At 39.0% G+C, this 17448-nt stretch overlaps 1 protein-coding gene across 2 annotated transcripts in view; it reads right to left on the reverse strand.

The window, feature by feature from the left end:
* Positions 1–17448, reverse strand: part of BBX (BBX high mobility group box domain containing) — a 302011-nt gene that overhangs the window by 57677 nt on the left and 226886 nt on the right. For both annotated transcript variants that reach the window (XM_028134856.2, XM_054714012.1), the window contains 2 exons: positions 5982–6062; positions 2549–2623 (listed from right to left, as the gene is read on the reverse strand). In XM_028134856.2, coding sequence (XP_027990657.2) covers positions 2549–2623; positions 5982–6062 — 156 coding nt within the window. The remainder of the gene's footprint in view (positions 1–2548; positions 2624–5981; positions 6063–17448) is intronic.

The following is a 17448-nucleotide window of genomic DNA, read 5'->3' on the forward strand; positions in this document are numbered from 1 at the left end:
GAAATGCAAATTCTCAGGCCCTACTCCAGACTCAATAAGTCATAAACTTTGGGGGTGGGTCTCAGCAATCTGTGATGAAAATGACTTGAGGGTGACTCTGGTGTTATTTAAAGTTTAGAACCTCTACTAAGACTAATTAAAACAAGAATTACTAGAGTCTCTGTGTTTTCTCAAAGGTGATGGGTGTTTTATGAAGTAATTATAAGAGCTTTAGGGATATGATCAAAGTAATTACAGCCTATTCTATTTCTGCAATATACATGCTCATATCACTTTTTAGTTCACCTAGTTAAGTCTTGTTTAGTTTTAAATAAACCAGCACAGTATTAGGCTGACAAAAAGATCAACTCATAAGGTGCTAAGAGATTGAACCTTACTTAGGGTTTCTTGGGTCAGTGGAGGAAAGTGATACAGAAGTTTTATATTGGAGAGAATCAAGTACTTCTCTCACATAATCACATATAATATTTACTCAATAACGAGGTATGTTATAACTTGTTTAATTTACTTAGGAATTAAAAAGCTCACATTATCAACCTAGGCAAAATATAACTAGGAAAAATAATATACTGAGTTGGGAGGGGAAATTGCTTTTGATCTTAGGGCAAAACATTTTATTTTTGTTTTTCCATCATGCATGCCTTCCTCCATTACAATGTCTTGAAACAACAACTCATAAATTTCCAAAACAACTATTTTTTTAAGCTTCCTCAAACCTTCTCTATATCCCATGGCCAAGAAAATAAAGCCCTCAGGAGACAAGTGCTACTGAGAAGATGACATCTGTGCAAGGAAACGTCTCTTTGCACAGTGTCCAAGTCAGAGGAGGTTCTCTTCTCCCCTGGTGGGGAGGACCTCCTCGTGCTTGGAGGAACGCATACACTGAGCAGTAAGGACAAACTGACTTGCTGCAGAGAGGCACATACTCTGGTCCTCCAGAGTCACAGGACACAGGCTGTTACACCATCAAACTGCTCCTTCAGAGTGGCCCAGGGCTCCAGGAGCTCCTAATAAATCTAATGATGGTATCACTCAAATAACGATCACACTCTCAGTGGTGATGGCTGTTAGAAATGCACCAGCATTCGCTGACATATCCCGTACTTACATGTTAAGTTGAATACTATTGGTAGGAAAGGTGTAAATATCAGGTGTATCAAAGATGAGCTACTGCCTTTCTAAAATTCATGCTAGAGTGCAGAATTTAATCAAACACAATATGTAGCAAATACATTCTGTTTTGGAGGAAGTGTTTCTAAAAAGTTGGATGGGATTCACTCAGGTATCAAGATTAAGGATAAATTTAAAAAACAGATTATCCTAATGAAAAATTATAATAAAATCTTAATTTATTCAAATTCATCAAGCAAATCGTTCTTAATGAAATGATAACATTTGATACTGTTTTTACCATTTTCATTGCATCGCCCTCAACAGCTAAAGTGAGACCGAAAGGATGAGCAGGCCAACTGTGCTATAAAGTCACAGTGGTTGACACAAATGTCCCACGAGTAAGCAGCTTTTAACTTAAGTGCTAAAAGTAATTTTTATCGTTTTCAAAGTAAGATGCCTGGTTTTCTTCTGTCAAAAGGATATCATTTTATATTTCACTTACACAGCATTCTATTCAACAAATCAAAGTGATTCAAAATACCAATATTAAACAGACAAGTCCTGCTTGTCATTTTCTCTCAACCCCATATGGGACTGATCAGTTTATGATATGCTTTTTACTGGAATTAATATAATGGAAAAGGGGGAAAGACCTATAGAAGACAGCATCTTATTTTCAAGAATTATATACATCTTATGATTTGTCATATAGTGCTCACTGGAAACAAGCCTATGGAGGAAGCCAGAGCCTTGTGGCCATATCAAGCCTATCAGATTTGCCTCCTAATCATATCTACCAAAAAAATGCTCTCTAGTGTGTGCTCTGTCTCTGGCTGACAAACCAACGAAATCCGAGATCCTGTAAGAGCTGACTGGACATAAGCCTGGGATTAATGAAAATACTGGCTGAAGCTATACCACAGTGAAAGGCAATCACTGATGATTTCACAGGTCAGATTCACCACTGCATTGCTGTGAGAGTTATTCAAGAATTACAGCATATAATTTCACTATTAGGAAAATTTAATAAATTGGAATCCTATGGTGTTCATGTTGACAGCAGTTTTTCCAAGCTTTAAAAATAAATTAAAAACAAGGCAAAAATGAAATAAAATTACTAGAAAGTGCTTATTCTGAATGAACGCTTTAATGAATGGTTACAAAATGGGTATAATATATGGAGCTAATCTGACTACAATTACAGCAAAGACAGCAAAAGCAGTATTCAGCTATGTGTATTATGTCAGGAATGGGAAGAGGCACACCAAAAGTTTGCTATACATTATTAAAACTTCACTCCAGTATTTACCCAAGCACAGTAAGTTTTCTGAGCCCAATAAGTATTGAAGAAGAAGAAGAGGAGGAGGACAAAGGGGAGGGGAGGAGGAAGGGGGAAAGAGGGTGGAGGAAAAGGAGCAGGAGGAGGTGGCCATACCTCTGCAAACTGAAACAAGGCTGATGCTTGACACTGTTTTGAAGGAGCATCGGGGTGGGATGTACTTGAAGATATCTGAAAGGAAACAAGTAGTTTTTAATGCACAAAAACATTTTCCCATATCACAGTAATAGATTTTGCCATATACTCCCACTGTAGACACTGATGAAGATTAAGACATGAGTCATCACCCTCAATCCCTTTTAGAAGAACAGTGCAAATTATAAAGGAAGACAAAGGTCATGTTTCTAAAAACAGGTGATTTAAAGAATAAAGACATGGCTCACTTGCCATGTCTCTTGTGAAAGTATTAGCTACATGTCAAATAGCAGTTGATACCTGTTGAGATGAATTTCCTTATTTCAATGGATTTCTTAAAATATTATTAAAAGTTGGAAGCTGCAAGTAAAGACAGTCACTCTCTCTCTTCCCTACACCACTATCCCCCAAGCTGTTTTCTGCTTAGGCGCAGTTGTAAAACAATATTGGAGACGCATATGGATGTGGGTCAGGGTATCTGGTATCTTAGATCTGTTCCTCACTAGCTACACGACCTTGCACAGCTCAGCTAACCTTTCTGCAATTTATTTTTCCCAACTGTAAATTGATGATGACAATAATGAAGACAGTCTCCATTTTATAGGATTATGGCAAGAAAATAAGCCATGATAATAGAGCAATAGAACTCAACAAATTGTTCACTGAAGACGAGCATGTCTTTCTTTTATAACACTTCTCTCTCTCTCTCTCTCTCTCTCTCTCTCTCTCTCTCTCTCTCTCTCACACACACACACACACACAATCTCAGCTGCCTGACAGTGGACAAGAGGGTTCTGCCACACCACATTTAGTTTAACTAAGAGACCTTTTGTTTCCACTTGGCCCTAATTATGGTAGCCTCATTAGTTTGCACTGAGGGCCATGTAGAAAACGTTCCGAGGATTTTTTGAGAGCAAGGTCAGTTATTAATTTTGGTTCCAAAGTGCACAAACTTCTGTCCAGCTACAATATAGGGTGAAAATGAGTCACAAGAACAGAAAGCCTGGACAATATAAAGTCAGCCCATTCCCAGGCCAATAAAAATATTTTTCATCAATTAACTGTGCTCATCAACTCCATCAAAAGATACCTACTAAGCAAAAAATGCACCTTAATCATAACTCTTCAACCACAAAAATAAATTTTAATCTCAATTAAATTATGTTGGCTAGAAAAACAATGAAACCAGTTTTGGTGATATAGTATCAAAACGATATTTAGGGATAAGAAATAGTAGAGAAAGTGATGGAATCATTCATTGCTGAAGCCATTAGGAAAATATTAATTCCAATCAGACATCTACACATTTTTAGAATAAATATAAGTAAAAGCAAATCCTATTTAACAAACTAGATATAAACAAACTATCACAAGTGCTCTGAAGACACTGAACGCATGTGAGGATAAAATCATAGACCTCCTCTTGGTCTAACCATGAAACCTGTCAGTGCAAGTCATGACAGACTGCAAGTAGGAATCCACAAGGATTTTCCTGAAGTCCTGAGAATTATACACCAGGTAGGTCTTACTTCAGATATCACTTTTCATTCCTACCAACCCTCTATAAAAGTTTGAGAAGACAAACAGTTTATGTAAAGACAATGTCTTTCTTCAAGGCTTAAATCAGACCGTGGACAAAACAGAACCAGTATAAACCACCTAGATTTTTGAAAAGCATTTCACAAGTTTCTCTTTCAACAAAAGGACGTTTTGCACATTAATATTGGGATAAAAGAGATCTTTCATTAATGACATGAGTAGGGAGTTCCTGAAGAAATATTACATCAGGGACTCTTTATATCAAAGAGATCAGAAAATCTCTTTGGAATCTTCCATGTGCTGTAGAACCCACAAACATGTACATACGTCCACAAAACCGAATTTCATACAACATTGTAGAGATTTCATTAGATCCCTAGGGGTTCAGAGATCAATGGTTAAGCATCTCTGCTTTCAAAGTTAGGGCCAACACTATTTCACATGAATATAACTACCGGAGAACAGGGTGAATCCCTTGTTACATTAATACATTAGGAAACAATGTGCAAAACAATTGGAATTCATGGTGCATCCCACAAAGAGGCAGAAAGGAAAGTGACAGATAAGGAGTATCATGTCAGCAAATTTATGTTATAACATTCCTGTGCTATCTACAGGGCATTCAGTCATATTATAAACAATGTCTTAAAAGGAATGGCCCAATATACCACTGTAAAAAGTAGTTTTCCAATGAAAATGTTGAGAACCACTAGGAAAGGACATTAGAGAGGGGAAAAACAAATCTGAAACTTAAAATATGCTTTCCTTGTATAAAACGGTTATGCAATAGGCATATGTTAGAAAGGCTGAGTGAAAGACAATTCCAGTGATCAAGGGAAGATGACGTGCTTTAAAGTTCAGGAAAAAATTAATTAATGAAAGCTCCATATTGAGTTCTAGGGTAAATGAAGATATTTGACCTTTACACTTGTTATCAAGAATAATGTGCTTTTGTACTTCATCTCTTTCAACCAATGTTAAAGATGTATTGAGCCTAACAGGTTTGACAAAAGACAGTAAGACTTCAGAAATTTCAATTAAAAGAAAATTAAACTTAAAAAAAGGAATGCATAGTATATGAACAACCATGTGTTGTTTCTGTCTTCAAATTTAACACCTGATAAGTGACTAATACTAATTCAATTATACTATTTTTTAAAAATTGATTTTAGAGAGAGAGGGAAAGAGAGCAGAAGAGATCTAGAAATAGAGAGAAACACCAATTGGTTGCCTTCTGAACGCATCCCAACCAGGGACCAAACTCAAAACCTGGGAATGTGTATGGATTGGGAATTGAACCCAAGACCTTTCAGTATCGAGGATGATGCTCCAACCAATTGAGCCACACTGGCCAGGGCTCAATTATATTCTTAATTTTACTATCCATGAATAAAATTTATTGATAAGGCTTAAGTATAATAATATTCAGGACTTAATAATAAGCTTTCATAAACATATAATTATTCCTTAATTAAGAGATTCTGGAGTTCCAACATATCTTTCAAAAATTTAATTTTTCCATTTATAGTCAACTGAGCTAAGCAGAGTTCTTCATTGCACTAAGTCAGTGGTCGGCAAACTGCAGCTCGCGAGCCACATGTGGCTCTTTGGCCCCTTGAGTGTGGCTCTTCCACAAAATACCATGGCCTGGGCGAGTCTATTTTGATGAAGTGGCGTTAGAAGAAGTTTAAGTTTAAAAAATTTGGCTCTCAAAAGAAATTTCAATCATTGTACTGTTGATATTTGGCTTTGTTGACTAATGAGTTTGCCGACCACTGCTCTAAGTTATTGTCATCAGCTCAGATTTAAGCTCATTGTACAATTTCCTTATTAGGTATAAATTTCAATATATTACCTCAGCAAACTGAAATAATGGTGACTTCTGACGCAATTCAGGGGATTCTGAAACATCAGGCCTGCAGGTGCCGGAGGACATCTGAAACAAGGAAAGATGGTATGAAGCATCAGAGGAATAATTTCTGGAATATGACAGAAGATAAATGCCACCTAAAACGTTCCTATTTGAGGAAAGAATGGTTTTGATTGCCCCAATTTGAGGCAATACTGTGACAAAAAAGTAGTTAAATTCTGCAAATTTTATACAAGATGCCATTCAATTGTAAATAATGCCATAAATAGCAGATGAGCAAGACAATGCGTTTTAAAAAGTTAATATTCACCATTTCTACAATGATGCCCATTTGATCTCTTGGCTTTCTGCCACCAAATCCAAAGAATATCTACATCTTTCATGTTCTGTGTTTCTCCAATATTTCACATCACCAGACTACATGAACATATAAGAGATGTGAAAATACAAACCTTTTAGAAAAACAAAACTAAAATCACATTTGTGTTTTCCAGGGTTTTCATGTGTTTATACACAAGCCACAATCTCAGAAAGGTTAGTATTTGCATAGGAATTTATTTTATGCTACATATTTTATTTTTTTAAATATATTTTTATTGAAGTCTATGCAGTGGGCTGTGCTCACCATAAACCTGGGTCCATAGCAGACACAATAAATATCTGTTGACTGACTTAATTCTCTATGTATATGTGAATATGAGGAATCTCAATGACCTAAACTGAAATCACACAAGGGCTGCCCAATATTTAAAACAACAGTAACAGAATCACTAAGGCTATGCATTTTAGAGTCTATAAAAACCTATTTACTCTTACCTTAAAGCAGTGTTGATTTAACATATATCTTCAGTGTAGTATAATGGAAAGAGAACAAAATTAGGAGCCAGCAGAATTGGGTTGCTACTAAGCTATATGATTATCTGACTCTCTAGTCCATAGCAGAATAGAAGCAAAAAATCAGCCGGGCCAAGAGTGAGGATAAGAAAAAGGAAGAAGGAGTGGAAAAAATACAAAACACAGTGCCAGAAGCAAGAAGACACAGGGAGAAGAGAGAAAAGACAAAAAGAACAGACACAAATGCTTACAAAGCATTGTGGTCTATCTAAAAAACATTAAAGTAGAACAAATGGCCCCAAAGTTTCTCCTGAAGGCATCAGTTCACTGCAGTAATTAATATTTATAACTATGATTCTAAGTTGTCAGGATAAGAATAATTATAAAATATATCCTTTATTAAAAGGCAGAAATGCATGTGATACATACTAGACATATCCTATCTAATAAAAGAGTAATATGCAAATTGACCATCACTCCAACACACAAGATGGCTGCCCTCCATGTAGTCAAAGATGGCTGCCCCCATGTGGACACAAGATGGCCACCACAAGATGGCCAGCAGGGGAGGGCAGTTGGGGGCAATCAAGCCTGCAGGGGAGGGCAGTTAGGGGTGACCAGGCCGGCACAGGAGGGAAGTTGGGGGTGACCAGGCCTGCAGGGAAGGGCAGTTGAGGGGAACCAGGGCTGCAGGGGAGGGCAGTTAGGGGTGACCAGGCCTGCAGGGGAGGGCAGGTAGGGGTGACCAGGCCTGCAGGGGAGGGCAGGTAAGGGTGACCAGGCCTGCAGGGGAGGGCAGTTAGGAGAAAACAGGCTGGCAGGGGAGCAGTTAGGTATCAATCAGGCTGGCAGGGGAATGGTTAGGGGGTGATCAGGCTGGCAGGCAGAAGCGGTTAGGGGCAATCAGGCAGGCAGGCAGGCAAGCAGTTGGGAGCCAGCAGTCCTGGATTGTGAGAGGGATGTCTGACTGCCCGTTTAGGCCTGACCCAGGTAGGATCAGGCCTAAACGGGCAGTCGGACATCTCTCGAGGGGTCCCAGATTGGAGAGGGTCCTGAGGGACACACACCCCCATGCAAGAATTTTGTGCACCGGGCCTCTAGTTTCCATATAAAATCTCAAAATGTAAAAGTGATTCAATGGCATGGGAGATATGTATATGTAGAATTCATTCTTGAGTGGTTGATAAGTAAGGCATCTAATACAAGTGTGAATATTTGTGCATGCATGATATATACGCACACATTTAGAAAAAAACTGAGATTACATCCACAATGAAGGAAGAATGTATTGCCCACAAAGGACTCCTATTACCAATGTCATTAGTCAGAGAATCCCATGTTCTCTGACTTGTTGCCTTGTGGTTTGTATTTACAGTGCTCTAAATTACTTGTCATGGATAAATATCAATTCCTCAATATCCATTCCTATGCTTGCATCAGCTTATTCTCCAAATATAACTGAATATAAAGATTCTAAAATATTTGTTAATTAAAAGGAAAGAAAAGACACTGAATAAGCGGAGGTTAAATAAAGGGTGAGAGAGAAAAAAAAAACACACAAAAAAAAACCAATGGGCTGTTTCTAGAAATAGTCTCTGAAATAATCCATAGAGCCACTAGGTGTAGCTATGTACCCAAGAAAGAAAACAGCTAAAGTGATTTCAAAAGCAAAGTTAACCACACATTCAACTTCCTTTAAATCCAATCTTTCCTTTGATTTAGCTATAATTCACAATAACCAAGAAAGTGGGATGGTTAGTATAATTAAGAATTATGATGAAGTAGTATTCCCCCCTCCCCCCCAACAGGTGCAGTTTAGATCTTGAAAACTGTAGACATAGAAACATGATCCAGGCCCCTGATATAAAACAAGATCACACCAGTCAGATGCACTGAGTGCTTTGGATAGCGAGGTATTAGCAAGAGCCTGCTCCTACTTCTCAAGGCATAAGACCACAGCTTCCCTCAGCTAGACTGTGCTGAACACACAAGCAACAAAAGGGGTAAGTGCACTTTTATCTGACTACACATTCCTGCCTTCGGCTAATTCAAACATTTATTGAGTACCCACTCCTTCAACAAATGTTCAATAAACACCTATTATGTGTTCAATAAACACCTATTAAGGCTGCTGAATTCAAGAATCTTACATTCTACACATATGTTTTTTATACCGAGGAATAAAATAAGACTAAGGGAATGTGTTTGGCCCTTAAAATGATTGCTATTCCAATACAGAAGAAAGCTACACACAAAAAATGTAAGTGCATAATGGTGGAATATTACAAGGCTTATGGGAAGACAAAGAGGCCGTCGCCATTCTTTCTAGGGATGGGGGAAGAAAGTTAGTTAACACTTGAGATATACCTAAAAGGAACACCAGAACTGCGAAAAGATGTGGCAACAGCAGGAGGAAGAGTATGGAGGCAAGTGCCTGTATGTGTGAAAACCAGTGGCTTTCGAAGGTTAAGATGTCTGGGAATGTAATGGGAGATGAATGAGGCTGAGGGGAATTTGAATTCTATGTTAAGTTTGAAAAGTAGGCTGAAGGTAATGGGGAGCCAGCCAAGGTTTTCAGTCAGAGGAGCTGCATAATGAGATGTGCAGCTAGGTAATTCTGTCAGTGGAGTGCAAGATGACCTTGGCTGGGGAGTGAAGGCAGGAGACCAATTAGAAGGTTAAGGAAATAAACCAGCTGAGATGTGGTGCCCCAATTAAACCAGAGATGGTATTTTCGAAGCCTCAGTAATTGTCTGGAAGGAGGTCAGGGCTGAAGAAGAGAGGTCAGATAATGCCAGTGTTTCTAAGGTAGGTTAACCTTTTGCACTCGGATGTCGAGTGTGATTCGACACGGTTAGCATCGGTAGCAGCTCGAGAAAAAAGCAAGCGAGTGCAAAGGGTTAAAACCTTTCCTTGAAAGAGGGAATTGAGAGAAGGAAGAAAGATTAAGCAGGGGTGGGGTGTGGGGTTGTCTACTGTGGCAGGAGAAGGTTTGGGGGTAGAGGGTTCCATTTCAGAGTTCATGTGTAAAGATCCTGTGTGATTCCACCGTCCAGTGATCTGATTCTCACCCTTGTTCAGTCTGATCCTGCCTTTCATACAACATGGCTTTTGCCAGTTACCCTGCTGTGACAGTACGTGAGTGATATTTTATTTGCATTTAATGAGATGTTAAATGAAGCTCTCAAATAGATTGATCTTAAACACAGGTGAATCAGATACAAGCATATTACACCCAAGTTAGTCCTTCAAAATGTTTTTAAAGACTAAAATGAAGACACTCTTCATTAAACCTAAATCAGGTTACAGAAAGCTTGAGTCCTAAAGCACTGTACTTGGCTGGCTGACCCCAGGCCTGAGCTGCAGCAGAGAAGAGTACTGGGCTCTCCTAGAGAGCATAACCAAGTAACACTGCAGAGACCTGAGCACTCCCCAACCAGAATACTCACCAAACCCCTGGGGGAGAGACAGAGTAGGTCCCTGGTTTCACCTTCATACCATGAGTAAAGTTCTCCTATTATTATTATTATACGCTGTGTGGCAGAGCACTAGTATGGAAGTCCGGAACAGACTCCAGGCAACGTCTATAAACAGCTGCTACCCTTTCCACCACCTCTGGAAGACTGAGGAGCTCATACAAGTTCATCAATGTTTTGAGCAATGCAGCCTGGGAACTCATTGAGAATAGATGCTTGTCAATCCGAGTTGGATAAAATGACCTGATTCTCTGGGCTTGGAGCCTCAGTGCGGACAGATGGAAGAGGCTGGGCTGGATGGGCAGCTCCAGCTGAAATGGACAGTGAACAGCTGATCTAAAACGTGGCGGTCTCTACCTGGGAAAAGAGAGAATTCAAAGAGCCCATTTGCTATGTAATGTAAACTTTAAATATGGTATATTTCCTCACAAAATATGTTCAGAAGCTATAAAACTGTGAGAAAGAAATAATAGCTTTGATGGTGTGGGGGTAAGAGTTGGGGGAAGGGGGAATTCAATGGATGTTGGCATCCTAAAAGCAGCCTAAGAAAGACACATATTAAACTAGCTCAAATCTACCAAAAGGTAGGAAAATTATCTTCTCTACTTCACTGATGTCAGAAATTATAATAAAGATGAAAACTTTCTCAATTTTATTTAATACGTATTTGTTTTAAATTTAACACTCACAGTATTTAAAATATGGATGTAATTTAACAAATACTGGTATAACTACCTTTTCTTTATTTCAGATTTCACTTATCTCATGATTTAGAGGAAAACATATGGGTTTAAGTCTTAGTATTATGACTTTCTTGCTGTATGACCTCTTCAAAGGCTATTTTCACATTTATGAAATGAGGATAATAATAATAAACCAACCTCACAAGACGTATGGGAGGCCGAAATGATGTTATCCATGTAAGTGCTTATTAGCCAAGGGCCTGGCCCCAGAAACAGGACTCCACGAGAGAACTGGCCTGAACTGAGGTCAGGTGGGCTGAATCACAAAGGCCCCTGTGTGCTACTCGAAGACTGATGCTAAGTCCTCCTGCTCCTGGGTTCAAATCCTGGTTCTGTCACTTCACAGATGTACACTCTTGAGCAGGTTATTTAACCCTTATCTGCCTCCTCTTCTTCACCTAATCCTATCTAATAAAAGAGTGATATGCAAATTGACCATCACACCAAGACACAAGATGGCTGCCCCCATGTGGTCAAAGATGGTTGCCCCCATGTGGACACAAGACGGCCGCCACAGGATGGCCTGCAGGGGAGGGAAGTTGTGGGAAGTTAGGGGTGACCAGGCTGGCAAAGAAGGGCAGTTGGGGGAGACCAGGTCAGCAAGGGAGGGCAGTGGGGGGGACCCAGGCCTGCAGGGGAGGGCAGTTGGGGGACCAGGTCAGCAGGGGAGGGCAGTTGGAGGAGACCAGGTCAGCAGGGGAGGGCAGTTGGGGGGGATCAGGACTGCAGGGGAGGGCAGTAGTGGGCGATCAGGCCAGCAGGGAGGGCAGTTAGGGGTGACCAGGCCAGCATAGGAGGGCAGCTGGAGGAGACCAGGTCAGCAGGGGAGGGCAGTTGGGGGAGGACCCATGCCTGCAGGGGACGGCAGTTGGGGGGGGGGGGGACCAGGCCTGCAGAGGAGGGCAGTTGGGGGTGGGGGGACCAGGCCTGCAGGGGAGGGCAGTTGGGGGGGGGGACCAGGCCCGCAGGGGAGGACAGTTGGGGGAGGACCCAGACCTGCAGGGGAGGGCAGTTGGGGGGGAACCAGGCCTGTAGGGGAGGGCAGTTGGGAGCCAGCAGTCTTGGATTGTGAGAGGGATGTCCAACCACCCATTTAGGCCTGATCCCACTGGGCCTAAATGGGCAGTTGGACATCCCTCAAGGGGTCCCAGATTGGAGAGGGTGCAGGCTGGGCTGAGGGACACACACCCCCCTGCACAAATTTCGTGCACTGGGCCTCTAGTAGTTTAATATCCTATATAATAAAAGGCTAATATGCAAATTGACCAAATGGGGGAACAACTGGTTGCTATGACACGCACTGATCACCAGGGGGCAGATGCTCAACACATGAGCTGCCGTGGTGATCAATGCACCAGAAGCCGGGCTGGTGAGCTGGCTGGTGAGCGCAGTGGTGGTGGCGACCCCCGAGGGCTCCAGGACTGCGAGAGGGCGCAGGCCAGGCTGAGGGAACACCCCCCCTCCCAAGTGCACAAATTTCATGCACTGGGCCTCTAGTTTACTTATAAGGAAAATAAGACTTAACTCATAGAGTTTTATGGAGATCAAGAGTTACTCTTATGTAATGCACTTAAGAACAATGCCTGGAATGAAGGAAGTGCTCAATAAATGTTAGTTGTCACAAGTAACCACACTGCAAGCAAGTGGGGTGCCCAGCAGCTTCAATCCTATAATTATTTCTTCTCTCAAGTTGCTTCAAGTCTTCTGGCTGAGTCAAGACTTATTCACAGTGTACAATGAGAACATTGAAATACTTTTCTTATAGAGTTTATAATAAAGAACACAAATACAGGGGTGGGAAAAAGTGGATTTACAATAATACAATAATTAATAAGTAATAATATAAGAATAAACTATGTTTCATTTACTCACAACTGTAAACCTACTTTTACCCACCCTATATAATAAAGTGCTATAATGTATAATGCTGACACGAACAGCTATGAGAGAATATGATGAGGAGAAATCAAATTTGGCTCAAAACAAGCAGGAAGGGTTTCCTGGAGGAGATAAGAAATCAATATTAGAAACATAAAATAGAATTTATTATTTTCAAATTTCTGTTATATAGAAATGTTTTGGTTTTAAATAGGCAGATGGTGATCAACAAATGAAAATCAATGTGATTCCCTCTGAAGCCAGAAGTATCATGTGAAGAGTTGCTATCTCTAAAAACCTGATCTTAAGACACCATGGAGACGTGTTTCTGGTTTTTTTCCTGATGTGCCTGGAACACAGAAGGTATTCTATGAATAACTGTCGTATGAATGAATGTGTAAAAAGATGGCACAGAGTGGGTTCCCACACTGTTCAGTTCTTATACAGGACCTTTAAAGTTCCTTAATGGAGGTATGCCATTACCAGCTAGCATTTTCCCCACTAACTTTGATGCTAACTCTGTTACTTTACTACAGTTGTACTTCCTATATTTGGTTTCTTCCAGGTATTAAAAAGTTGTTTCCTCCTTGAGCACCAGGTGATAAACAGAGTAAACTACAACTGTACTTTGCTACAAGTTTTCAATAAACAGAAACTATGTGTGTGCGTACACACGTGCACTGCTAGGAAAGCATACTGTAGCCTGTAGGAGTAAGCCTGATATAATTTATGCTTTCAAGTTAAATATGAAATGCCAAGAATAACTTATGGTAACAGAACTAGATACCTAAAAGAATGCTTGCCAAGAGAGTTAAAAATGCCTTACAGGTTTTATTTAATTAATCTTCACAGATGTCTTGGGAGTTACAGGCAAGAGAGTATTATTATTAGCTCTATTTTACAGCATGGAAAGCAAAGAAAAAAGTTGATCATAACTTTATTGTCATATCTCTTGATTCCAACAAAAGAACTAGGCATAATAATATCACAGACCCACAGTCTAATACACTTCCTATACATTTGAAAGTTTGCCTTCAGGCATTCAACTAGATATTGATGCCTCCAAACCTTTTACCAGTTATGATTACTGTGCCTAACTTTTCTTCTTTTCCACAATTCCCCAAAACATTCCTTCTTGGGTTCAGTACTGAATGTTGTCCTTTCCAATAGTAATCCAACCTATTCAATACATTATGGACTGAATAATCTCCCCATACTCTCTGAATTATATACTCCCTGACTTTATTTTTAAATTTTAATTTAGTTTTACATTTTATTAAAGTAATAAATATAACAGTATAGAAGACTTTTAGTCCTACAGATTACCTCTAGAAACTCTAGGTCAAATAATTATACTTTATTTATTGCATTTTCATCTGTAAATAACTACGTGATATGAAATGTAAGGGCTAAACTCTCTTAATGCAACTGACTTCCCTTTAGCTCTTCCCAGAGTTTGATGTGAACACTGTTACTTCTATTTCTTCAACTTTTACTTTCTTGTTCCTTTAAATTAAAAAGAAGAGTGTATATGTTCACTTAAATCTCTGGGCATTCAGAAAGGTTCTCTGTGCCTCTCAGCTAACCTATTTTCTGCTGGCACTGACATCGTATTTCACTGATTTAACAACTTCCATTTGATTTCTGATTTAATAGTAAATAGGTTTGCTAAAATCTCCTATTCATTGGAAACACTCCTTTCCATCTCCTTCATTATTCCGAGGTTACTTCCTGATGAAATGCCTGTTTACACTATATTTCCCCAGGTCTCGGGACACAGGCTTACTCTGCCATTTTGAGACAGGGGTCACTCCTTTATGCCAGCCTTGCTCAATGACTCTATTTTGCTTCTTTAACCCATAATTCATTAATGACAAACATTGCTTTTGAAAACTTACCCCAAATAATTAATGCATTTCAATGTACTCTGAATATAAAGGAAATATAGGGTTGCTCATTTATGTAAAAAATAAAAGATCTGCCCTGACAAGGTAACTCAGTTAGTTAGAGAGTCATTCTGATACATCAAGGTTGAGGGTTTGATCCCCAGTCAGGGCACATAAAAGAATCAAACAATAAATGCATAAATAACACGGAACAACAAATCTCTCTTTCTCTCTCAAAATTAATTCAAAAGAAAAAAAAAAAGCAATCCAAAATAAACTTAAATGCAAATTGCATCCGTTTTATTCTTCAGAAAACATCGCTATTACAACAGAAACTAGAGAAGCAAGCCTGACTCAATAATAGTAGCATATAAAAATGCTGACTTAATAATGCAACAGATATGGCACCTTCAGAGTTAATCAGAAGACTGAGGAAAAAGACAAAACACAAACATTTTGTTTGTTATTATATATCCACTGATCGCTCAAAAACCTATCATTTCTGTCTAAAAACTCTAAGAGTACTTCAGGTAGATCTAGGAAACAGAATAGGCCAAAGAAACTTTTAATCTGAAATTTTATTATTTCAGTTACAGCTAGACTCTTCCTTTTAGAATTAAAAAAGAAAAACTATTATCTATATTACAATTCCATATTAAAAAAGACTTTTGAAGACTTTTTCTATGTATTTAGGGCTCAGATTAAAGAACAAAGGAGAGTCTCCTCCCTTTAAGAATAATATTTCAGAATAAAAATGTCATGGGAAGCCATTATGATTAGACCTTCCCTTTCTCTGGGGCAGAATTTTTGTAAAATGTCACTTTATTAGACTGGTTCTACCTAACAGCAAACATAAACTTTACAATAATTATCCATTTCAAATGTCAGAAGTCTAAATTTTCTGTATCTCTCTTCTTAAATCGTTATTCTGTTAATTTTCTCTCAGAATATTCAAATACCTATTTACTATATTTGTTTTAGTTTCATCATCTGCCTAAGCCCCTAAAGTTATATGACCATTTCTCTATATTCGGAATAAGATATTGAACAGAAAATCGGGTGCTAAATAAAGTCTGCTAATATCTATATGATATGAACTCTCAAACTAACTATATTTAGAGATAGCATTATTCTATAGAAATTTCAATGCTTTATTGTTTCAGTATCTCAAGATTATTTTCAATAATGACCTATATTTCTGAGATGAGAAATAGGGATTATAAAGAAAAAGTTTTAAAAAGCTGTATTCTTAAAATTGATACATCACATAAACAAACTGAAAGACAAAAACTACATGATCATATCAATAGATGTACAAAAAGCATTCGACAAAATACAACACCCTTTTTGGATAAAAACTCTCAGCAAACTGTGAATAGAGGGATCATATCTCAACATAATAAAGTCCATATATAACAAACCTACAGCCAACATCATACTCAAGGGACAAAAACTAAAACCATTTCCCCAAGAACAGGAACAAGACAGGGTTGTCCGCTTTCACCACTCTTTTTTTTTTTCTTTATTAAGGTTTTACATATGTGTCCTTAACCTCCCATTGCCCCCCCTCCCAATCCCCGCTTGTGCCCTCTTCCCCTGGTGTCTGTGTCCATTGGTTAAGCTTATATGCATGCATACAAGTCCTTTGATTGATCTTTCTCCCTTCCCCCCACCCTCCCCTGACTTCCCTTTGAGGTTTGACAGTCTGATCAATGCTTCTCTGTCTCTGGATCTGTTTTTGTTCATCAGTTTATGTTGTTCATTATATTTCACAAATGAGTGAGATCATGTGATATTTATCTTTTTCTGACTGACTTATTTCACTTAGCATAATGCTCTCCATGTCTATTCATGATGCTGCAAATGGTAGATCCTTCCTTTTTATAGCAGCATAGTATTCCATTGTGTAGATGTACCACGGTTTTCTAATCCACTCTGCTGATGTGCACTTAGGCTGTTTCCAAATCTTAGTTATGGTAAATTGTGCTGCTATGAACATGGGGGTGCATATATCCTTTCTGATTAGTGTTTCTATTTTCTTGGGATCCTAGGACAATGGAAACTAAAGAGAAAATAAACAAATGGGACTACATCAAAATAAAAAGCTTCTGCACAGCAAAAGAAATGATCAACAAAACAATAAGAAAGCCCACTGCATGGGAGAACATATTTGCCAATGTTATCTCTGATAAGGGTTTAATCTCCAACATTTACAGGGAACTCATAAAACTTAACAAAAGGAAGATAAACAATCCAATCAAAAAATGGGCAACGGACCTAAATAGACACTTTTTGAAAGAGGACATACAGAAGACTAAGAGACATATGAAAACATGCTCAAAGTCACTAATCATCTGAGAGATGCAAATCAAAACGACAATGAGGTAACATCTCACACCTGTCAGAATGGCTATCATCAACAAATGACAAGTGCTGGCGAGGATGCGGAGAAAAAGGAACCCTCATGCACTGCTGGTGGGAATGCAGACTGGTGCAGCCACTGTGAAAAACAGTATTGAGTTTCCTCAAAAAACTACAAATGGAACTCCGATTTGACCCAGAGATCCCACTTCTAGAAATATATCGCTTTTTCAGTGTAAGTGCTAGCCAGAGCAATCAGACAAGAAGAAAACAT

Source organism: Eptesicus fuscus, chromosome 3 (assembly GCF_027574615.1).
Source record: "Eptesicus fuscus isolate TK198812 chromosome 3, DD_ASM_mEF_20220401, whole genome shotgun sequence".
In the NCBI taxonomy this organism is placed as follows: Eukaryota; Metazoa; Chordata; class Mammalia; order Chiroptera; family Vespertilionidae; genus Eptesicus; species Eptesicus fuscus.